Genomic DNA, 25660 nt, shown 5'->3' on the forward strand with positions numbered 1-25660 from the left:
ACTACATGGTAACACTGCTTAAAAAAAAAAAAAACAGACACTGAGACACATTTTGGCATAAGATCAATCATTGTTTATTCTGTTGAGAACTTCTTGAAGTGGCTTGAAGACAATTTGTACTGTCAACACCTCCTCTTCTATCTTCCCACATTGCAAATAATTATCAATCACCTAAATGCATCAAGATTTATAAAATAAAACTTTAACCTGTGACTACCTCTCAAAAAGTCCCAAGACAGCAAGCTTTCTTAATGATCCATCTGGATAACTCTTCCTGTGCAAGAATTCAGAGTGGCTGCTAGTCTACTGAGGAGCACATAAATGTTAGAGCAAGATCTGAGGTGCTGATCAACCAGATCTATGGCTGGCCAGACCTCCCTGTATCTTTCTGGTAGCTCTTTTAACACCTAGATAGTGGGGTGGTGGATGGATGCCTCCCCAGGTGAAGAGTTCCCTGGGATCTGGGAACTCCAAAATGTCCTGGATCCTCTTGTACACACATGACTAAAATGTCCTGGAAAGCATTGTGCATGTGACATACAGCAGCATTAGGATATGCTCAAATAGGTCAGATTCGTGAATTCATATCTAGCTTGCAAGACATCAGAGGTGCTGCCTTTCTTACATGTGACTTCTCTCACCCATCTCTTCCAGACATATTTTCCTTGTAACATAAAAGTATAATCACAACTTTCTGTTCTTATCCTGAAAACAAAAGTTTAATCTCTCATCTCAGACCATTCCCTCAGGGATAAAGGCTAGAACATACCATACCTATTACCCAGCTACTCTGGAATATCCCAGTTGTAAAGCCTACGATGACCAGGGAGACTACTAAAAATGCCCTTAAATGTTGATGAAGAAAGGTTGCCTACTGTCTGGAGAGAAAATGGTAAATCAAATTGTGCTCTTCCTGAGGCAGCCTCAGAAACCTGATAGTGAAATCAGAAGTTTTAATCCCTTGCTCTGAGTGCAACCCAAATAATAGCTAACCATGTTTGTAGAAAGAATAGGGACTATTAGGAAAAGTGTACTTTTTTTTTTTTAAAGTGAGTATATGTTATTTTGGAGTATGTGAGTATTTCCAGCTCCACTGTAACCAGGTGACATTGACAATCTCTACTCTGATCATCTCTGTCTTAACTGACATCTACCCCTGAAAAGGCAGTAAGAAGTGAAGGTTAGGTGATGATAATTCAAGTATCTGTATCTGTTGTGTGCTCGTTTCAGGTTCACTGGAATAATTTAATAAGAGAAATTAGATCATTGGTTCATTTGTTAGCTACAAAGTATAAAAAGCCAAAGTATAAACAATTCTTTGTTCTTTGCTTCTGAGTGCTGGGTCTCTTTGTTCCTCTCTCTAATCTCTTCCACAAACCTTGGCTAACAACACATAAACCTTGCTGAAAGAAAGAGATGGTGGCATTGGGCCCCTTCTGGACTTTCTTTGGGAGGAAAATTTGGATTTTTGTATTACATTGTATATAAGTACATGAACATTTATTGTGTATATATGCTTGTAAATTTAGCTTTGCTGTAAATATAACTTTATCATACTTCCAAGCTATCTGAACTGGTCTGGTAAATTTCAGTTGTGAGGGGGACTAAGTTCTCAACCCACTCCACATAGTCATATACACTGTCTCTAGTGTACCCATATACAATGCTGCCTTCACCAAGGAATATGCTGAATCTTTCAGTCCCTCAGATGTGTCTGTCTGTACATTTTAAGATATTTCAGAGGTTTGGGCTTTGTCTGTTCTAGTAAACAGATTTTTTCTTCCCTCCAGTACTTAGACAACACATTGAACTTATCCTTTTTTTTTTTTTTTTTTTCTCGTTTGTTTGGCCTTTGAGGTACTTCTGGAAAATCCATGAAAATCAGTAATAAAAATACTGTCTGTGCCACAGAATTGTAGTCTTAGAAGCCAACACATTGAGGAAGTTGAGGCTTGGCCTCTTGACTTCCCCCCAGCAGAAACAGAGGTTGCAAGCATGAGATGGCAAAATTCAACACGTATATAGTATAGTAAGTAGGAGACAGGGGTTTTATATAAAATAGTTTATAATGTGACTTCATTAGTTTTCCCAAGGAGAGCAGAAAGGCTGTGAAAGTTGCAGCTTCCCACTTCCAGCATGATGCTAGCAATTTCTTCTCTTCTTTTCTTTCCAAATGGTGTAAGAGCACAATGCACTGAAGGAGAGAGGAGTCAAGCTGATCTTAAAGACCTTCTGTCTCCCCTTTGGGAAGGGAAATACACATTTGACAGCATTCTTGCAGAGGTGGAGTCAATCAAAGCAATTCTTACACAAGTTTCCTAAGGCAAGGCATCAGAAAGTATGCACTGACTGTTGTGCATTGACTGTTCTCCAGTGTTGACCAAACAGATAAGAAAAAAAATAGATATCATGTACCTTGGTGAGACACAGTGGAAATGGAGGTGATGTACAAGGGAACTGATGCACTACAGGCAGAAAGATCTTCCTGTTAACAGAGAAACCTGCATAGACAGTGGACAAGAGACAGGGATAGAAGCCTCACTGAGAACACTGGCACCTCTGGGGAAGTCAGAGTAAAGATGACATTTGATCTGCATACCAAAGCAACCACATGTCTGAATCGTCTGCCCTACAGGAGATTTATCAGCCAAACTTGATATTGGCTCCAAAATCACTGGAAGAAAGTTGCAAGGGCTGGAGTGTGCCAGCTTCCACCTTCTTAACCTGACCCTCCCTCCATGCTCAGAAGTGTTTTCACACTGATGGTTTCCACACCACAAAAAGAATGAACCAGGGACATAAGACTGTAATCACCTCCCTCTCCTATCATAAACTTTCCCCTCCTCTAGCAATTCCCTTATGTTTGCAAATGCCAATCCAGTGTTAGCCCGGTAATTTTCTCTGACATCTGCAGAAAGCTGTCTCTAGGGTATTCACCTACAAAAATATCCACAGTATTACAAAATCGACTTGTAATAGTGAACAGGGAGAAATAAAAGCATCACCACATGCTTTTGCTAGCCTGTAAACTTTGCAGTCAGGTTCCCATGCCCTAAATCTAGACTGTCAGCTAATACAGTGATACACAGATTCAAGTTTAACAACTAAGACTTCAGCTTCACTTAGGAGCTCTGTAGCATTCTTAGAAGACCTATGCTTCAGTCTTCTCTTTATACACACACAGTTCTGATCAGTCAACCATCCTGCTAGAGACTGATTCCCAAATTCATCATGCACCAGAGCATGTTATGATTCAGATAAAGCTATTCTATTCCTTTTCTAATTTTTTATGCTACTTAACCACTATCCCATTTGTAGATTCTGAATGCAATTTAGCAAGACAAAAATGTTTTCTGCAGATATTAAATCTTAAAGAACAGGTTTCTCTCCCCCCCCCCCCCTCTTAATCTGGTACTCAATTATCCATCAGGGTAAGCAACAAGTGACTTGGCAGATAATTCAGAACATAAGGCTTTGAAGAACTGACATTTTAAAAGGACTTGGACAAGTTTCCTCAACTCTTTCACCTTAATTTGTGTTATTCTCTTTTACATGTACTTTAGCAGCTGGTGCAGCTAAAAAAAAGTGTAGGAAATATAACATAATTGACAAAACTTTTTCCTGAGTTATGTTAATGTATACCACAAAAGCTTCACTCACAAATTGAGTAACAGGAGTCAAATGGAATTCAAAGCTGCTTCATTTGTAGTCACCAGGTGGCACCAGATATAGCCATGGACTGATGAACCTACACCCGCCGTAACCCCTATGGTCTTTGAAATGCAAAGTACATCAAGCAAAACGTCTGAGTGGTCAGTAAAGGAGAGAGTTTCCACATAAAGTTAACATATGACTGTTGTTTGGAGAGTTTCTTTGAAGACGATGAAGTATTAAACATTCAGTTGCATCTCTTAATTTCTAGGATATTGATTGAAAACATCAAAAATGCAAAAATGCATTCTTTTTACAAAATACATTAATTTTTGCTCAAAATTAACATATTTACATTTTCTTATTATCTTTTTAAACAAAATAAAAAGCAAATCAAACGTTTCAAGAAATAAATTTCCACTGTACTGAAGAACTCTAGCTTTCTGTTGATAGGTGAGAACATTCTTTTTCTGATACTGTCTTGAATTTTGTAGGAAATCTCATGCTTAAAATTTCTTTCATTTTGCAAATAAAGTCACACTATTGCATAAGGGTGAAGCTGAAATGAACTATGCATCATACACAGCTTACCTCTCACGGATATAAAGAAATAGTAAGAGCTAATTCATTTACTTGTAAATCATGAGCCTTATTGGGTTATTTTTTGCATTTGAATGTTCAGAACTTTCACTGCTAATAAAATATTCGATAATCTAAACTGTTTCTTGAGCTTGCCAGTATTTAGCACATGCATCTTTTCTGTTCCTTATCATCTGCCTCCCCTGGGAATAACTTATCGGGGAGTGGGGGGGGGGAGGGGGAAGGCAAATGGGTGAAATCTTGACCTCACTGAATCAATGGCAAAATTCCCACTAACTTCAATAAGCCAGTGTTTCGCCACACGTGACCATTATTATACAAAAAAGGAAAGGCAAACAGGCAAAAATATCATGTTATTAAAAGTAGAGTCTGAAAATATATCATCATCTAAACAATATGTCAAACATTTACAGTTAAAAGTAATCAAAAAAAGGTCAAGCTGTTGAAATAAGTTTCCAAAGAAACTTTCTTCTCTGGGGAGGGTGGACAAATATTGAAAATAAAAAAATTGAATATACACTTCTAAGCATAAAGCAGGTATTTTGGATTGTATTAGATGTGCACTGTTGTATTTACTGGTGGCATTATTGCCAAAGTGCTGCCCATATATATATATATATATATATATATATTCCCTTGAGCATGACCTGCTCCTAAAAATGAACCAAGGTGATTATCTACACATACAACAATCATAGAATTATAGCGGTTGTTGGGATCCTCAGTGCAAACAAGAACATGTACATGTTAATAATCTGTTTAAAGACCATTGTTGCAAGGACTGACTTGAAAGTAGTTGCACTGGCAATGAACAAGCCTAGCCTTCTACAGTCACAAAAGGAGGTATCTCTGTTCAAATGATCCATGATTCTTTGTGCTTTAGAGTGATGAGAGGACCCTCACTAAGTGAAACTAGGAAAACCAAGAAAGAGAGGGGGAATCACAGAAACATTGTGGCTGGAAAAGACCCCCAGGATCATCAAGTCCAACCATTATCCCTACTCTACAAAGTTCCTCCTTAAACCATACCCTCAAGTACCACATCCAAATGACTTATAAACACATCCAGAGTTGGTGACTTAACCACCTCCCTGGCAGCCCATTTCAATGACTGACCACTCCTGCTGGGAAAAAAATGTTTCCTAATGACCATTCTAAATTAGACGTTAGCTGCCCATTTGCAGCTTGAGGCCATTCTCTCTTGTTCTATCACTACTTACCTGTGAGAAGACACCAGCACCAGAGTTGTTTGTCTATTACAACCCCCAGGTCCCTTTCTACCAGACAGCTTTCCAGCCACACTTCCCCAAGCCTGTAGCATTGCTTGGGGTTGTTGTGTCCCAAGTTCAGGATCTGGCATTTGGCCTTAGTGAAGCTCATGCCATTAACATTGGCACATAAAATCAATCTATTTAAGTCCCTCTAGAGAGCCTCCCTACCCTCCTTCAGATCAACACTGCCCCCCAACTTGGTGCCATCTGCAAACTTACTGATGACACACTATGTCTTCATCAAGGTCATCACTAAAGATGTCAAACAGAAGTGGTCCCAACACTGAGCTCTGGAGGACACCACTTGTGACTGGTCATCAGCTGGATTTAACTCCATTGACCACCACCCTTTAGGCCCTTTCGTCCAGGATAAATTTCCATCGAAGCTGTGCTTGTCCAAGCCATGAGCAGTCAGTTTGGCCCTGAGAATTCTGTGGGGAACAGTGGTTTTGGAAGTCTAGTTAAACAATATCCACCACCTTTCTCTCATCCAGAAGCAGCACTCTTCACACCAACCAGCAGTGGAATGTGACACAGAAGTAACACACTCAAGTTCCAGCCCGGAGAACTAACCTCTAGATTGGAGCAAAGTGGTTTGTGGCTAATTTAATGCTGTAGTATGCACCCACAGAATAAGCCTACCTCTCGTCTGCTTTCTTGTGAAGCTCAACTAAAACAAGTTTTACTATTTTTACTCCAGCATTTCCATTACAGTAGCTGGGGTAGATATCAGAATGTAGCCCTCAAAGTCAGGTCTAAAAAACTAACTGCAATGTAGGCACATGGTGTAAGGTGCATTTGCAGACTCTCTAGCTAGTCCAAAAAAATGGTTTATGGTATCTTAAGACAAGTAATTGAGAAGGATGGAATGAATTGCTTTTCAGGCATCTCCATTTTTCTTCATTAATAAGGGGATCGCAGGTAGCCAGATCAGAGATGAGATACAGAGAAGAATGGAGACACAAGCAGTTTAACTGTCCTGGCACAGGGCTGTGCACTGATCCCTCTGAGTTCTGATATATTGTATTGAGAAATTCCCACATGCTATATTCTCATCTGCATTCAGTTCAGAAATAATAAAACAAGACAAACCTAAAGTGAATCTAGTTTTCTTCCCTTTCTCTGTCATAAATCTGTTGACATTATAAAGGAGCTCTGCTCTTACTGTCTAGATGAGAAGGCAGGCACATGCATTTGTACAAAGACTTACTATATTTCTTTCTTTCCATAACAAAAAGAGAATAGAGTTCATGCCATTTTATCAGCAAAAATTATACTCTTTACCTATTATCTGCAATTCTATCCATAGCAAGTACATTATACTGTAATTAAAGTATATTGTATGCATTCTCTGTGAAAGGGGTGCAATCATTTCAACATATTGAAATACATTGAAATACACTAATATAGTACCTGTGATACAAAGAAATTGAAAGATATTAAAATATAATACAATATTATACATATTTTTAAGATATTCCTTCCTTGAAGACTCCTCAGAATAGCAGAGTTTATGGACTATGCTATCCTGTCTCAACCAGTTTCTTTAAATGAGAAGGATATGCAAGAGGCTAGCTACTTCCTAGAGATGTCTTGAGATGGTTCAAGGAGAAGCAGAGTAGGTATCCATTTATCATAGATAAGATTGCATGTAACTTTTTTTTCCTCTGAAAGAAGGCAAGAAGGGAGGAGTCTACCTCTTTTTCAATATAGTTAGTAACATGGACAACTACTAGAGACTGATCGTGTCATGTTTCCCAGTGTTGCTTGTTGAGTGTGTAGATAGTGACTTTCACACAGAAGGCTTGAAACCCTCATGGTCTACATCTTATTACTGCATAGTCTTCTAGGAAAGGGATTTTGTGTGTGATCAGTTAAATGTGAGCCCAATTCTGGCTAGATATTCTTAGATTTAAGTGAAAATCCTTATTGTTCAGGCTAGGAGAAAGAAGGATACAGGATGATTTTAGCCTTTCTTACTGGAAGTTAGATCTCAAATGACTTAACTACATTAAACTGATAATCCTTGTAGATCTGTGCAGATTTGATTGGATGATAAAGATGACTTTGAAAGGCTTGAGAAGTGGGCATCATGTGAACCTCATGAAGTTTAACAAGGTCAAGTGAAAGGCACAGCATTTAGGTTGGGGCGATGTCCAATATCAATACAGTCTGGGGGAAGAAGGGATTTGGTGCAGCCCTGCAGAGAAAAATTTGGGGATGGTGGTGAATGAAAAACTGGACATGAACATGCATGCTTGCAGCCCAAAAAGCCAATTGAATCCTGAGTTGCATGCCAAGAATTATGACCAGTAGACTGATGGAAGCGATTCTCCTTCTCTACTCTGCTTTTGTGAGACTGCACTTGGAATACTGCAGCCAGCTCTGGGGTCCACAGAATAACAAAGACATGGCCTTACTGAAGCAGGCATAGAGGTGGGCCACAAAAATCTGAGCGCTGAAACCCATTCCTTATGTAAAAAAATAAGAGTGTTGAAGTTGTTCAGCACAGAGAAGACAATTGTCTCCCAGTGTATAGAAGGAGGTTATGACAAAGATGGATACTTCTTTTACCAAGGCCTGTAGTGACAGGAGAGGGTGCAATGGTTTTAAACTGGAAGAAATGTTTAGATTGGACAGAAGGAAGACTTTACAATGAGGGTGATGAGACAGTGGTGCAGGCTGGCAAGAGAAACTGTGGATGCCCCCTTCCTGGAAGTGCTTATGGTTAGGTTGGATGGTGTTCTGTGTAACCTGGTTTAGTGAAAAGATGTCCCTGACCATGCAGGATGAATTGCACTATGTGTTCTTTAAAGTTTCCTTTTAACCCAAAATGACTCTAGGATGTCTAAACTGAAACAAACACGACACATATGTCATGAAAGTATTTGATTTTCTGATTTCAGATATTAATTTGCAAGGATGATGGTTAGGGATTTTTCTTTGGTTGGTTTGTTTTTTCTCTTTTTCTTTCTCCTTTTGCACAATTCTTCTCTTTTCACTGACACGGTCTAGAAATCTAGTGGAAAGTCTTGCACATACCTGTTTCTCCCCGCTCGGCTTCTTGTGGTTTAACAGCAGCTCCACAGCACCAACTACTTCCTTTCGTATGGCATGCAGTAGAGCATCTCCCACATACACATTAAAACTTAGGAGCAGCTCAATGAGCTCGAGGTTCTCATTTTCAATTGCAATAAGGAGTGCAGTTCTTCCCAGGGGATCAATACAATTAATATTGATCTTGAAATAAATTTCTGCTTCCTCCAAAGCTTTCTTTACACTGGCATAATCTCCTTTCTCCACGGCGTTCAGATAGGCTTTCTCCGAATTAGACAGTTCAGATTCTGCCCGTACAATACGAAGAGGGATACGATCTCTGTAGGGAGCATTGACACTTCTTTTGTAGTAGAACTGGGCCATATTTCATGCCATTCTAATACTTTATCTCTGCAATATGAAAAGAAAGATTAAATCAATAACATATTTTGGGAGAACAATACACCTGATTATTTGTGGTATATAAATACTTTAAAAGTCAAAAGTGATGCTGAAAGTGCAAATGGTCCCGATCAAGAAAACTTCTAGTATGGCTGGTAAAACATGAAAACCAAAACATACATAACCAACTTGCTACAACTTACTAAGTCAGAGCATATCTGTTAGCATATTATTCCTTTGTATGTTTTCCTTAAAACTAGCAAATGTGAGATGATATGATGCAATGTAGTTTGCAACAAATGCGTAGCTCTGCTAAACTTCTTTGGGAAGTTCCACTGCCTCATGTTTCCCACAGATTAATCATATACTTATACACAGTAACTGCTGCTCAAACTACTACAAGGCACTTAGATATTTTAAGCTCATTTGTGGTAACAGTTACATCACTTAGAGATAGGCTCAGTGTCCCATCTAAGGTACTTAGGCCTCTTAGACATACCAGTTACCTCAGCTGCACTTCAGCATGTTTTGAGGCTTTCATAAGACCTGTACCTCCATACAAATTTCTCTGATATTCTACATCTGCCCAGATGCCACTTGGTGCTTGTGAGTGGACAATTAAAGGCAGCTTCTCCTCTCTCTCTCTCTCTCTCTTTTTTTTTTTTTAGTTTGGGGATAAAGAACATGTTAGAGTTGGAATGGTTATTAGCATTTACATCTAAGTGCTGCTGAAATGCCCTGACTCCTCTGTGGCAGGCAGAGATTTCACAGTTCAGTGCTGAGCTTTCCGATCAAAATTTTGATTCAATTTCATATGCTGTCAGAAAAACATCCATATAAAATGTTTTTCCAACCAGCACTTACTAATGTAGCAATTAGGATTCAGAGCCTGAAAGGAAAAACAAAATCTACATGAGATAAATTCCTCAGAACTGGTAGATAATCATCATGGATTTGATCCTGAACTAAGCTAGAATTAATACTAAAATACTGCAACTATAGAACAACTCTAAAGTTTTACACATAATAAAGAATTTAATGCCTCTGCTTTTTATCAGGATAATGTTCTCTTGGCTCTGTTTTCTACTTAACAAACGAGCAAACAAAAATAAATGAAAAGAGAGAAGAGACAACTTTTCACTTCAAAGAGCAAGGTACACAAAAATACTTCCTCCATACTTCAATAGGAGCTTGAACAGCTTCTTGGGGGGGAAAAAAAAAGTACTTTCTTCTCATTTTCTTATCTAACAATGTTGCAGCAACCCACTGCCTTTTCCACCATCTCCTTCAGAGATAGTATGTATTTGCATTATTGTTAAGTTTTGATTAACAAAAAAAAATCTCATTAAATACTGTGAGGTAGAGCAGAGGTACATGTGAAAGATTTCCCCTCCATATCCATTTACAGGAGTTGAGCAACGACAATCCTTTCTAAGATGCTTCCCAATTCTCCCTCCCGGATAGTGGCCCTGTCTGGGCTAGATTGCACACTCTGTGGATTATGTTCTGTTACACTCACTTTAAGTAAAATAAAGTACATATTCATTGCACAGTTTTGTACCTCTGGAACAGAGGTACCACACTCTCATTGATAACGCACTGTATTTTACCAGGTTGTTTTTCATTCTTGCTTTTCAAAATTCCAAGTTCAATTCAAAAAGGAAAAATTGTCAGGCATGTTCAGCTCCAAATTACCAGACTTCAATGTAGATATTCACAAGCAGGTATATGCGAGAAAGGTGGGTTGCTGTATTGCCATTACAGCCATGGAGATAAAATGCACTATTCCAGGTGCTGAAATGTGTCCTTCCTGACTCCAGCTCACGATGACTTGTCTCTCACTTGGGGTCTACTTCATAGGTGCCAGACAGATGTCAGGTTAACTCACAGTGACAAAGAGATATTATTGTATTTTTTCGTACCTACAAAAACTTACTCAAGACCCCTGAAGAAAAATGATTGGCTGCTACTGGGAGTTGTTGTTAAAAACTCTTCTCTCTTGAAAGTGAAGGAGCAACTGGACAGATCAATGACTTCTCATTTACTGGGAGTTAAACCACAGTTATTTTGTGTCAATGGAATTGGACATTGCAGAGATGCTTATGGTAGAAGCAACATACAGATGGGATCTATTATGATTTCATTAGGATAACTTTCTTTTTTTTTTCTTCATTTGTTTTTATAAGACTGAGGAAGGCCCATTACTGATTCACTGTAAGCCCTAAGGAAAACATTTGCTGGAACCTCTTGTGTTTACCTTTTCATGATTCTTGAATGGGGAAAATCAAATCTAAGCTTAGCTTGTCTCTTTCAGAAGAGACACATTAAACACACACTGGAATGCTTCCAAATTGCTGTCCTGTGCTAGTCTTTCTCTCTCAACTGTACTGCTTCCTGAAAATAATCAGCCACAAATAAATTTTTGTCATAACTAGAAATGTTTATGTGCCGTTAGAAAGCAGAGAATGATTGCTGGTACGGTACACGTCCCTGAAGGTGATACATACACCAAAGATGGTTCATACTGTTGTGTGACAAACAGTACAATACTGTCCCTTGCAAACATATGCATATGACAGAGGCACATCATGAGAGCTGTAAGAGCCAGGAGACAACAGCAGAGGTAAGGAAGTCTCCATTTCCTTTGAGTTCCTCTGAAAGAACAAGAGTCTACAGAAACAAGAGGTCAAGTCCACTAGACCAGCGCAAAGGGAATGAAAGGAAACAATTTCTGGTGCTAAACCCAGCAAAAATGGAATTGTGGTTTCCAGAGTCCATACACCTAGCAGATGAAAAAAAAAATACTTCAGAGAAGAGATAAAGATGAAATAACTTGTGTCCCGGCAGGGCATGAATCCTGATAGACTAGTTTGGCCACTGCTCCTTCTTCTCCTGTTGTAAGGTCCAGCAGTTGAGTTGAGGAGCAGGCAAAACAAATGATAGGGGGCTGGCTCCAGCAAAGGCTGCCCAAAGCAGGTAGCAGCCCAGCACCACCGTGTCTGGTGTATTGTGCAACCCTGCGCATGCCTTACTCCCATTTGGGGAATACATGTGTAGCCACACGAGGCACGACACTGACCTTATTGCCCCAAACTTCTGATGCTTGTGCCTATTGGCCACTTTGATTCTCAAAAAAAAAGTTTATTTAATAGAGGAATGATTTGAAAAGTCCACCTTTCGACAGCCTTTCCACCTTCTCCGGCCATTCTTCAGTCTTGCTTGGACCGGTAGGTTAGGTGATTCCCTCAGTGAATCCCCGTGGGGCTTCCCCCATTAGCGGCTCCTTAACTGTGTTCCTGCCTGCAGCAAGCTCTTTGCAGCGGCCAGGTGCTGCAGCAGCGGCAGCCTGCAGCGACTCAGTTTTCCTCTCCTTCCCTCTACCTTAGAATATTTAGTATTTTTCCCTCAGGATTATAATCGCAGCTTTTGTAAGTGTCTTTATACCTGAAACATACCTGGGAAATCAGCACGCCGTATTTGGGCTAATTTGGGCTACTCACTGAGCATGAGTGCTTGCTCTACCTCAGGAAGGTAGCTAGTAATGCCTGCTGTGCACTTTGAATTTTACTGTGCTCTGCCTTCCTGCTTCCCAAGTTCTGACTGGTTAAACTGTTTAATTCTCTGTTTATAAATACCTGTTGTGTAAATACTTGCTGTGGGCTGAAAATCCAAACTAATTGCACGTGAACTGGTGACGTTAAAATATTCATAATTAATAATTAATATTCATACCAGAAAAGTAATATTCATAATTCTATATTAATCATAACACTTGTCCTGAAAGCAGGAATATAATTGCCCAACAGAAAGCCCATAAACACCATGTGACAAATTGTACCTGAGTCATGCACTCACGGGGCACAAACTCATATCCTCTTTACTGAACTTGGTGAGGGTAATTAGGGACTGTGAAAGTTAAGGACAAAGACAGTAATTTTTCTTCAATATTGTTCTGTTCTCGCCTGTTATCACTGTAATCCTAACTGGGTTTAAGAAGCGCCACAACTAATGTAATTTGGAGGAACTCTCTCTAACTTGAGGAAGAGGATATAATGGATTTGATAAGGAAAAGTAAATTCTTCTGGTCAGTTTGGAAAATACTATAATATCTGCTTTTCACACAATCTGTGGGCTGCTTTGCATTTTTTAAAGGAGAACCAAGCACTATTGCTATTATTTGAAAGACATTTGATGATTTTTCAGATCCGATAGCTCTGAAAATTGCTACTGTTTATAAAGTAAGATTGGTACTCTGATGTGTTAATTCATGCTTCATAAATCCAGACTATGGAGTCAGTTATAATACTTTCAATTACTGGGATAATCTTAACAACATTGATGTTAGAAACTCAGTCTTTAAGACACTTTATATGAAAAGATTATATAAGATGCTATGTCTCTGGAATACCTGAATAACAAAGCCCAAATATGTAGCAAGTATTTTGAAATCGCAGTGACTAAAATGCAATGAGTTAAACCCAGCTGTGAAATCTTTTAGGATTAAGATTTATGATAGGATAAAACAAAGAAACAAACAAAACAAACAAAAAACCCACATAACCAAAAAAATGCAACTCTCTATGTGCAAAAGGAAGAAGTGTTCACTTCAAAATAATCTTTACTAGATAAGTATGTCATAGCTGAAAATATATCCATTTTAAAAGTGCATTTTTCCCCAAAAATAGTTAAAAAACAATCAAGTGCTTAGCCTAACTTTCCCACAACTAGACAAAAAAACAAACCAGCTTCAAATATGGTCACATTATTGGGTGGTGAATGGGTTGAGAGCAATCCTGCAGAGGATGACTTGGGAATGATGGTGCATGAAAAACAGGACATGAGCTAGTAATGTGTGCTCATAGCTTGCAAATCCAATCACATCCTGTGCTGCATTCAAAGAAGTGACTCTGCCCTTCTTTACTTGTGACACCCTACTTGAAATACTGCAGCCTGCCCTGGAGTCCATAGCACAAAAAAAAACCATGGACTTATTGGTGTGGGTCCAGAGGAGGGACACAAAAATAATCAAAAGGCTCCTATGAAGAAAGACTGAGAGAGGTGGGGTTATTCAGCTTGGATAAGAAAAGGCTCTGTGTAGATTCTAAGATCCTGTGAATTGGGGTTGTTCAATCTGGAGAAGAAGAGGCTCAGCAGAGACGTGAAAGGAGGTTGTAGCAAGATGAGTGTTCTCTTCTCTTCTCTCTTGTAACAGATGATAAGAGGAAGTGTCCTAAGTTGCAGCGAGAGATGTTTGGATTGAATATTAGAAGAAACTTATTCACTGAAAGGGTTGTCAAACACTGGACTAGGCTCCCCAGGAAGGCAGTTGAATCACCATGCCTGTAGGTGTTTAAAAGACGCAGATGTGTGGTGCTAAGGGACATGGATTTTCACCAGATTTGGAAGAGCTAGATAATGATTGGACTTTATGATCTTAAAGGTCCAAAAGGATCCTGCCCCCTGCAGATGTCACGGAAATATCATTCAGAACTTGAGCAGGAGAAACACATAACAGAAGAAATCCATACTACTTTGACAGAATAATGATTCTTATGTGACAAGATTTCTTTTGGACAAGGCTGTTTCATTTGTGCATGTGGTAGACCACCATTTCAAATTATAGGGGCCTGCATTTTTCATACAGAATGGCAACATTACACTTCCTTGGCAAATCTTTAACATTTTCATTCTGTTTATCATCATTTAGTAATTGAATTTATTTTGGAAGAAAAGCTCTTTGCTGTTTTAGCATCTTTATTGATGCTAAAACAAGTAACTGGAGATTGTCTTCTGGTGCAACATCATGTGTATATGTAAATACATATTTTAACCACAGGTACACAGTTTTACCATCAAAGCTAAAGCTGAAAAAGATTCCACGATGTTTATTCAACCTCTGCTTTTGCCTTATTTGCTTTCCCTACACACATGATCGTATCCTCGCTGTTTTTTCAGGGGACTCTGACTTGCATCTCCCTTGCCTGTTGTCCCCCACCCCAAAACACTGTAGTAGCCAGGTGCAACAGAGGGAGATAAGTATTGAAGTGACTCATAAGCAGACATTGAGGGCCCCTGTGACAAGACACTTTTATTGCTGGTCACAGCAAATGTGCTTACATATTGTAACTCCTTGAAGAAACAGGAAAAGACGTTCAGTCACAACACATCTTCAGCAGATGTTCATCTAGATGATCACAGATTTGCTCCATAGTATCCATATGTGCCATTTCTGAAATCCTCATTGATACTACCCTAATAAACATACTTTATTTTCAACAGTGATCACTAAGTTAGACTTACTATAGCACTACTAGTCATAGACTTACAGATTGCATTGGGCTGGAAGGCACCCTTAAAGGTCATCTTGAATAACTGCCCTGCAGTCAGCAGAGATACCTCCAACTAGATCAGGCTGCTTAGGGCCACATCAAGTCTGATCTTGAATGTCTCCAGGGACAGGGCCTCAACCACATCCCTGAGGAATCTGTTTCAGTATTTTACCACTCTTATTGCATAGAACTTCTTCATTATGTCTAACCTAAATCTACCCTGCTCCAGTTTCAGACTATTGCCCCTCATCCTATTGCTACAAGCCCTTCTAAACAGTCCTTCCACAGCCTCCCTGTAGGTCTCCTTCAAATACTGAAATGTAGCTAGAAGGTTCCCAAAGAGCCTTCTCTCCAGACTGAAGAGCCTGTTCCGGTTTGGGCCATGAGCATACTCAGTTCTGGAAGACAGAATCGACTCTTACACCGTCTCAAGAGTGAGAACAAGGACACTGTACACAGATTGAAAGTTTAAAAGAGAAAGTCTATTTACAAGAGCATATATACAAAATGCAATCAGGTAGAATAAATATAAAATCCACTAGACCCAAACTGGCCTTCTAGAATACTCCACTCCTTCCACCCTCAGTTGGCCTAAGGGTAGGCTGAAACTCCACCACCACCCCACCCCCAGTTAGGCCTACAAGGCCTCAGTGGCTCAACTCCCTGCATGCCAGCTTCCCCATGAACCATGAGATAGGAGTGCACACTGCTCGGAGAAGTGGAAGCAAGAGAAGCAAAGAAGAGAAGGGGAGGAGGTGCAGTCAAGCACTATCTTTTAAGCTGTGATACTGAAAAGGGAATAGAATAACACTATTATGATATCCTGGCATGAGCAGGTCCATGCCCCTGGGATGAGCTTCTGTCCCTATGGTTTTGTTTAGGGGGGACATGGGATCCCTCAAACTACCACAAAGCCCCAACTTTTACAACCTGTCTTCAGAGGTGAAGAGCTCCATCCCTTTGATCACCTTTGTGGCCCTCCTCCTCCACTCTAGCAGGTCTATATTTCTTTTGTGTTGGGTACTCCAGAGCTGGACATTCCAGGTGAAGTCTCACCAAAGCAGAGTAGAGGGGCAAAATCACTGCTCTTGACCTACTGGCCACTCTTCTTTTGATGCAGCCAGGATGCAATTCTCTTTCTGGTCTGCAAATGCACATTACTGGCTCATGTCCCACTTCTCATCCAGCTTCTCGTCCTTTTCTGCAGGCTTGCTCTCAATTTCACTATTCCCCAGACTGTATTGATATAGAGGATTTACTTGACCTAGGTGCAGGACCTTGCACTTTGCCTTATTTTACCTGATGAGATTTTCCTCTGCCCACCTCTCCAAGCTGTCCAGGTTCCTCTGGATGGCATCCCATCCTTCAATCCTACCAGTCACACCTCCTAGCTTGGTATGATCTGCAGACCTGCTGAAGGTGCACTCAAGTTCATTGTCTATATCACTGATGAAGATATTGAACAACACTAGTCCCAGTACAGACCCCTGAGGAATACCACTTGTCCCCTGTCTCCACCTGGACTTTGAGCCATTGACCACTATCCTTTGCATGTGACCATCCAACCAATTTTTCATCCACTGGACAGTTCACCCATCAAAGCCATATCTTTTCAACTTAGAGAGAGGGATGTTGTGGGTAACTGTGTCAAAGGTATTACATAAATCCAGATAGATGACATCTGTTGATCTTTGCTCATCCACTGATATTACACAATTGTAGAATGCCACTAGGTTAGTCAGGCAGTGCTTGTCAGACCATGCTGGCTATCTCAAATCATCTCCCTGTCCTCCATGTGCTCCAGTATAGCTTCCAGGAGGATCCACTCATCATCTTCCCAGACACAAACCTCCATTGACTCAAAATGAAGAAGACTGAAAGTGAAGATTGAGGCAAAAAAGTTACTGAGTACCTCAGCCTTGTCCTCGTGTGCTGACACCATCTCTCTCATCTTTACACTATATAGTTTCTTCTATAATGTACAAATCTGATGTTGCTCATGAGTTTTTCAGACTATTTTCATGGAAAAAAAAAAAAGAAAAGAAAAACTTCATAAGAAATAACTGCAGAAGCATCCTAAGCATCCTGTTCAGGCAATCGGAACATTTATGACAAGTGAGTAACATGCTTATTTCTGTGATCTTCTAGAACACATTTTTCATTGCCAAGGAAAGTTTCTGACATTTGTTATATTCATAAAAGTATGAAATTTTCTTTCTAAAATAGATTTGTGACAAATCAGCTTTAATCTGTCATAGAATCCTACTTGATACACAGCAAAAATGATGTTCAAAGGGGATTTTCTGAAAGCAAGACTCTAGCTCTGATAAATCCAAGTCTAAAAGAAGCATGAAGTTCCTTCACTTTCAGTCACCAGGATAGACTGTTTAATTTGAACAGAAACAAAAGAAAAGCAGATAAACTTTTGATTTCTGAAAGCCAGCATCAGTCCACATACTGGTATACAACCAAATGTCTAGACAAGTACAGTAAATACATCTCTAGTACTGAGGCTGTGCCTATACTGTTAAACATTCTTGTTCCCAATTGAATGAGAACTGTCTACTGGGAATAATTTGGGTTCCATGCTAGCTCCTAAACTTCACTTGGAAATTTTTGAAGGAAGATGTTAACTGGCTTGAGCCAACACCATTCCAGAGACTGTTCTAACAACTTCAGACGCGGGGGATGGGGTTCCACTGCCCACCTCTGACTTCCAGCACTGTTTGTTTTACAATCATTATAGATGACAATACACCACACGGGGTCCTCACCTGAAAGTCACTTGTCATTGTTAGAATTACCATGAGCTTCAGACTTGAAAGCTAACAGGAGCAGAAGTGCCAGTTCAGCATTTAGCACGGAGTCATACATGCAGGAGATAAACTGAACGGCACAATATAGTAAATGCTGCCTATGAGGGTGTTGAATAATTTGGAATAGACCTAAACCTTGTTTGCATTCTGATTTGAAGCACTCTATAATCCAAGTTGACATAAAGAAAAGAACATGACAATGGGCACAGCTGCCAGCAGATAAAGAGAGGTAGACTATAATGTTGTTTGATTATATGTGTTCTGGCTTCACAGTCACCAAGATAGGACATAGCTAAAGAGAGCAACATTCAGAGGCCAAGACACAGTGGATATGTGACAGATTAAATTCTACCAGCATCTTACATCAACATCTTCAGAGATCAAGTCCCAGGAGAGTGCAAATGCTGACACTGATGTGATAAACCTTCAATGTGGTGACACAGATTACTTGCTTAGATGGTTTTTTGTCAATTTTAAGACAGCATGCACTTTTATAACAGTTTGGGGGGGTTAAAGCACAGTGCTTTGTATATAGTATTAGAATATTCTGCAAGCTCACTTATGCTACACCAAAAGGGAGCAAACTTTCATTTTCTAAGGCTGACATCACATCAGGTATTAGCTGAGAATGACAGGTTCCTCTTGCAAAAATGACCTTTAAGGTCAGCACTGGTGTCAGCCTGATGTTTAATAAGTATCAGAAGATCAGTTTTAGGAGATTATGGCAAAAACATTGTTGAGACATATTAAAAATTATTTAGAGAACATATAAGGGTAGGATGATTTGGACTCTGGTACACAGTACTGTAAATCTATGTAATTGTTCAAATTAGAAGTATTCAAGACCTTGCTTATTCAAATACAGATAAAACTGAGCCTAATATTACTATCTTGTAAGTGAAAATTCACATAGCTCCCCACATGAAAAAAGACCAAAAAGAGCACCACAAACTCACAGATGTATCATTAGATGGCAATAGCACTCTAGTATATATCAAATGAATTTTCCTGGTTTTACTTAAACTAGAAAAAGTCACACTTTGTGAAAAATAACATGTATGGTTAGCTCTTGCTGATGTGTGGCAGTATGCAAATATCCTTGGGAAATGGAAGGAATGACCCTGAAACCTTACTTTTTTGTTCTTGCACAGTGGAGAGTACTGATGCATTTAAGCCTGCTACCAGAGCAAAGGAGCGAAAGACTGCTTTCCTCTGACAGATGTGAACTTATTAGTTTAAATGGTGGAGCACAAACACACAGCAGGCAGCCAGTTTGGAGTGGGAAAGACAGAGAAGGCAATAACACAGATAATGATCTCAATAAGTGACTGCACCATCCAGTTGAGTTGACCTCCCTGTCTTCTTGGTTGATGTTGTTCTCCTGGGTAAATTCAAGGAGCTCTCCAAAATAATTTTGAAGACTTCAGTGTCATCTGGACATGCAGAAGGCTTTCTTTCAGGGTTTCCAACAGTAGTGCTGACATTATGATCTGTGGGTGGGCAGTCTCTCCAAATGAGGAAAGCATGGGATAACAAACAAGTAAACACAAACAGTTTCTGCTAAAAAATCAGACTATGGTTGGGCAGAAAGGTTCTGGCCATGCAAGTTCACCTGAACAGGAAAGGAGAGGGAAGGCAGAGTAGCTTGGAAAATACAAAACAGGAACACCATCTGTAGGAGTTATGCTGCACATGGCAGTGACTTTTCTATGCTTCAGGATATATCCACATGCAGATTTACATGTCATTCCATGCTTCACATGATGAAACTCCAGGCAGTGTGCAGTCTGGCCAGAAAAGGAAGGCTTTGGGCAGACTGCCCAAATACCGTTAGTAAAGACTCGCTAATAAAAATACTTCAATGTGGGTCCATTTTCAGACACACAAACTAAGTCACTCTAAGGATATGTTAAAACACTTTATAGTGTTTAGGGTCAATGGAAACCCAGCTGTGAAGAGATCTGTGTGCAAACATATGGGCACATGTAAACATTTCAGTACTGGCTGCTGCCCTCAAAGTGGTACAAGTATTTTGTGGAGAGCCTGAAAGAGGCTGAACTAAAATAAAACAAAAGCTGGCAAGAAATAAAGACGAGTTGGGGGCAACTGTTCAGTCTTTGGAATTTATTGGCATGTTTTCACCCCGATCCTTAATGGTTCTGCCCTCACACTGCTTATTCAGAAACACATGAGTCAGTGCATTTTAAAATATTTTCCTAAAAGTGTTCATATTAAAAGTCAACTACCAATAATAATACTTTTAGTCAAGTATAATGGTCAACCAAATCAAAATGAAACTGATATCAAAGCAAACCAGTTACTTGATAGTACACAACGTACAATAATCCAATTAGATAACACAAAATGCAGTTGTATAAATCTAGCAAAGATGGTTAGCCATTGTTTACAACCCCCAATAAAATATTTTGATTAAAATCAATCAAGCACATAATTTGGTCAGTTAACTAGCTTAACATTGAAAGCTAGATACTATTTGGACTAAAGCATGAAACAATAATGATTTTTTTTTTCCTCAGGAAATTCTATTCTTATGTGATGACTAACCCCTTCCTGCCCTTGTAGCAATAAAAATGTCAAAGAACAGCAAGCCAGAAGTATGACAACTCAAATTTACCAGAAGTTGTAAAATGACAGCTTCGTGTCACTCAGGACCATTAAATGTATGGTACAGAACATGCCCTAATGAATAGCTTGATGAGATATTATATAAGGCTGCTTAAATCCAGGGGAACATTTCTTTCCAAAAATTTGCTTGCATGGCTAAATTGTCATTTATGCATATGCCTAAATCAAAATTCAGGATCATGTCTTGGGCTAAATGAGAATGGGAATGAATAATATAAGTAGTAACAATGGAGAATTCTCTTTGCTAAGACATGGTGAAATCAGAAAGCTGTCATGCAGGTTCCCTGTCTTCCAAAGGCCTGTCTGTTACAGTGCTCTATAGATTGCTGACCTAGCAGTAATCATGTGAGCTTGTGTGATGGTCTGGATGTTACCTGTCCCCCCACACTTTAGAAGTACCCAACTAGACTCAGCTGGCTCTGGGACTATAAATGAAGCTATTTATTTACAGCTAGCACAATATACAAGCAGTTATTTACAGTATATACAATTATATACAGAAATATGCAAGCTAAAAGGTAATACAGAAACACAACTCCCCTCCCAGACACCTGAGGAGGGGCTCTCAACCACCCCTGCACCTTCCCCCTGCCCCTCTCAACCTTACCCCAGTCCTGAGGAAGAATAGAGGTTCAGCCAAGAGGTTAAGAAGCAAAGGTGAGTGGCAGGTGAGGTTAAGGAGATGCAGCTCAGTCAAAGCCCAGCCAGAGAGTGCGACAAAATGACGAGAGTGTTATCTAATGTTTTCCTTTCTTGTTCAGCAAGACTCTGAGGGAAAGTAGACATCACCATTGTTTTCCTTTCACAGCCTATGATCTAGTTCTTTTCACCAAAACATTCTAGCCTGCGTCAAACTAGCACAGCTTGGAAAGCTAAAATACCTTTAAGCACCCTTCAGGAAGCTTGTCTTTTCTCACTGGGGTGGGACAAAGTCATAAGAATGTGCATTACAGCATTAAAACACACAAAAAAAATTTAGAAGCAGATCACTTGAAAAACTTCAGAAATCCAACTTCTTGACACTCACTTTTAAAGTATTATGTAAAGTCTTTTCTCCTAAATAATGACTCCTTGTCCCAACATATAATTATTCCAGCATGTTATTCACAGGAAAAATATATTTGACATAGATGGAACTAGAAAATACTTGATACAGAAAACTTTAACTATGGAAAATGCATCTCATCGTGATTTCCAACTGGCAGAGAATTGACACTGCACTCTTTCAAGTCAGGTTTTCATTCACTTTAAAAAGTAATTATTCAGATTTACCTCCTGATCTGTGAACAACTTTATTTGTAAGCATCTATGTTACGTTTCCTGCACCAAGAGCTAGGGCAAGTTCATCTAAACACTAAGTAACCTAACCTAGAGCTGCACACAGTTCTCGATTTGGCAACACAGTCAAACAAAAGCTGAAGAGAACATGGAGTGCTATTAAAATTTCACCAAAATATAACTCGGTTACTAGGAACTCTTCAAAACATTATTTTAGCTATCAAGAAGCTCAGATGCTATGAGAGATTCACATATTTAAAGGATTACTACAGATATCTTATCTGAACTCTATCATAAGTGAGATCAAGAGAAAATCAGCATTGCTTCCTGGTCCTGGGAAGCCAGAATTGGTCGAGGCTTTCTGGGCCACCAAACCCAGCACCTTTATCATGGGCAGCTCTCTCAGACAGCGTTTCTTTGGAACAGTTCAGAATCACCCTTTTAGAAGTACTTTAAATCCCCCACCCCCCCTTCTGTAAGTGGTGGTGGACAGAATCTCATTTCTCTGACAAGATAAAATTCCTCAGTTTGAATTAGATTCAGTTGTTGAGGACTGCTGACAGAATTATCATCTCTTCAGAACTTTTGGAGAAATTGCTGTCCTTCTTTTACAGTTCATTTTGCCAGGCTGTACAAACCAATGTCCTATACAGCTCCCACCTGTTGTTACACATTGATACCACTGGAAATGTCCCAGGGTGCTTACCTGTTACCCAGCTGCTGCCTTGAATGGGTGTTGGACCCTTCCATCTCTTGTGTTATAAGCCAAACTCCTGGTACCCTCACACATTCAGTTATTAATAGGTATATACAAGTGGACAGCTGAACTGAATCTTCTCTCTCATTCCATGTTTGTCCTGTGTGTTTGCTACCCGACTTTTTCTGAGTGACCTGAAGTTATTCCAGACACACTTCCCTGCCTTCCCATACAACGATTTCAATGCTTCTCTATCTCATGCTTAGATATTTTGTTTTATAGAGTTCTAGACCAACGATTGCCTTGTTCAAGGCCGTATTATAGTAATCACTTTCAGTCTCCATATAACACATTTCTTTCCCTCTTGAGCTGTGTTCAGTAAGTAAGCTTTCAGCGTAAGAGGAAACCCATCATTTTTTAAATTATTCTGTAAATAGTTAATCTTATCATTTGCTACTTTCTTACTTCACTTCCTGAAGCAGCAAAATTAGTGGTCTCAAGGGCAAAGCAAAAGATGCACATATTTAATTCTGCAGTGATGCAGCCTTCCATCAGCTTCCTCCTCAAGGTTTGAGTTTTAGTAATTTTTCTCTTTACTTACATGTATTACATGTCTCTGCCCTGGTTAGTACTCCGTAATCTTTGACTCTGTGACCTCCTGTAGTTATGAATGTCAAATGTTCCCTGTGAACAGCATGAACTTTATTCTTGAAAACTTTGTTCTAAATATACTTACCACTGTTTTATTTGATGAGACAGGTGGAACATAAATATGAGCCTTTACTTTGTTATTTCTTTCTTTTCTTTTATTTTGTTTTATTTATCAAATTTACCAGTGAAGCAAAACAGAGGTCATCATCAAGTGGCTAAAAGGAGCAGCTTATGGTGTTTACTGGTTTTTTTTTCAAGTAAATGAAATTACATACATCTAACAGCGGTGAATGTAAGAGGTAAATACTGTAGCTATTAACTGCATTCAGTGATGCTGTGCCTAGATTCAACCTATCTAAATTTTAGACAGGTTCCTAAGGTTTCTATATTAGAGTGTGAAGAGAAACAATGGAAGTCTTGCTGCAAGCAACTCAGCTAAATCTCCATTTCTTTCTTTGGGCTGGTATAAGTAGGTATGAATCTTAGCCTAAATGTCTGCATTTGAAGACATTTCCAAACCAAAGATGTTGAGCGTTCAAGTTCATTTTGAAGAAGAAAAAATTACAAGTAAGAAATTTTGTCAAAATCAAAGGAAGAAAAATGTACAAGGGAAGATACACCCCTACTTTGACTAGAAACACTTCCTGACATGTAAGATATGCAGGTTCCTGTGACTACTGTAAATCAGATATGGCAATAACCTAACTGTAGGCTATGGGCCAATCTTGTTTTGAAAAGATTTCTCTTGTACAAAACCTATTTCTTACTCTAATTCCCTTCTAAGCATGAATACATATAGCAGCAGGTTATGGACTTCATCATCATTTGTAGCACATGTCCATTCTGACATACTGTTCTACCAAACAACTAGAAATCTCATGAAATGTCACAAAAATTAAAGTTTACCCATGTTCAAATGATATAAATGTAGAACCACTATGCTTGGTAAGGGAAGTAATCCCTTTTTCATGTAAATTAATTTTCTAAGAGGTGAAATTGACCACAAGTTCCATAAAGAAGTTGACTTTCAAATACATATGTACAAGGTACTACAATTAATCATCACTGTGCAGGTACATCCAGCATTCTCCATAGTCCCCTGCCTACTAACATTACACAGACACATCCTTTCAAATCCAGTTGCTAGTGATGGGATTTGCACTTGCAATTTTTTTTTTCTTCCAAATATGATATGATGCATTTGTATGAAACAATAATATCTTTGACTTGACTTCTGAGTCACTCTGGGATTCAGCTTAAATGAAAGATTAAAGAGTAGCTGCATTTTCATTTTTCCTTTAAGAAGAGATTTGACTTTAGAGAACAGGAGGAAATTAAAACAATGCTATGTTGATATGGAACTTGTGAAAAGAAAAAAAAAAGGAGCAAGCAATAAAGTAATCATAGAATCAGCCAGGTTAGAAGAGACCTCCAAGATCATCCAGTCCAACCTACCACCCAGCCCTATCCAGTCAACTAGACCATGGCACTACGTGCCTTATCCAGTCTTTTTTTGAACACTTCCAGGGACAGCAACTCCACCACCTCCCTGGGCAGCCCATTCCAATGGCACATCACAACCTCTGTGAAGAACTTCCTCCTAACATCCAGCCTAGACCTCCCCCAGCACAACTTGAGACTGTGTCCCCTTGCTCTGTTGCTGGTTGCCTGGGAGAAGAGGCAGAGGCACCTGGCTGCAGCCTCCCTTCAGGTAGCTGTAGACAGCAATGAGGTCACCTCTGAGCCTCTTCTTCTCCCTCAGCCTCTCCTCACAGGGCCATGTTCCAGGCCCCTCACCAGCTTTGTCACTCTTCTCTGGTCACGTTCCAGTATCTCAGCATCTCTCTTGAATTGAGGAGCCCAGAACTGGACACAGTACTCAAGGTGATATTACTAACATGAATGAGAACAATTCGGTGCACCTATAAGATAACCCAACACTTGAGTTTGTGAAGATAACACATGTTCAGATATTATGTAACAGACGCAACTTCTCACTTACTAGACTGGCATGTTAATATGACATCAGAGCAATATTTAGGATAATTAGCACATTATTCCAAAACATTATGTTTCTTCACTCAAGCATCTTTTAACATGATTTTTAAAAATAACATCAAGTTCCATTAAGTTGGTGTAACCTCTCAGAAAAATCCATTTTATAAAATCAGAATGTACTTCAAAGTATTTACACACAGGTTTTGGAACACAGGAGACAAACACCAAACAGACTGGTTTCAGGTTCCAAAAAAGTACAAGACAGAAAACAAAGATCCAGGCCAA

At 39.4% G+C, this 25660-nt stretch overlaps 1 protein-coding gene across 1 annotated transcript in view; it reads right to left on the reverse strand.

The window, feature by feature from the left end:
• Positions 1-25660, reverse strand: part of TRPC4 (transient receptor potential cation channel subfamily C member 4) — a 176153-nt gene that overhangs the window by 97669 nt on the left and 52824 nt on the right. Inside the window, exon 3 of the mRNA XM_064173376.1 lies at positions 8565-8969. Within this exon, the coding sequence (XP_064029446.1) occupies positions 8565-8942 (378 nt within the window). The 5' untranslated portion in view covers positions 8943-8969. The remainder of the gene's footprint in view (positions 1-8564; positions 8970-25660) is intronic.

Source organism: Pogoniulus pusillus, chromosome 3, assembly GCF_015220805.1.
Source record: "Pogoniulus pusillus isolate bPogPus1 chromosome 3, bPogPus1.pri, whole genome shotgun sequence".
Classification (NCBI taxonomy): domain Eukaryota; kingdom Metazoa; phylum Chordata; class Aves; order Piciformes; family Lybiidae; genus Pogoniulus; species Pogoniulus pusillus.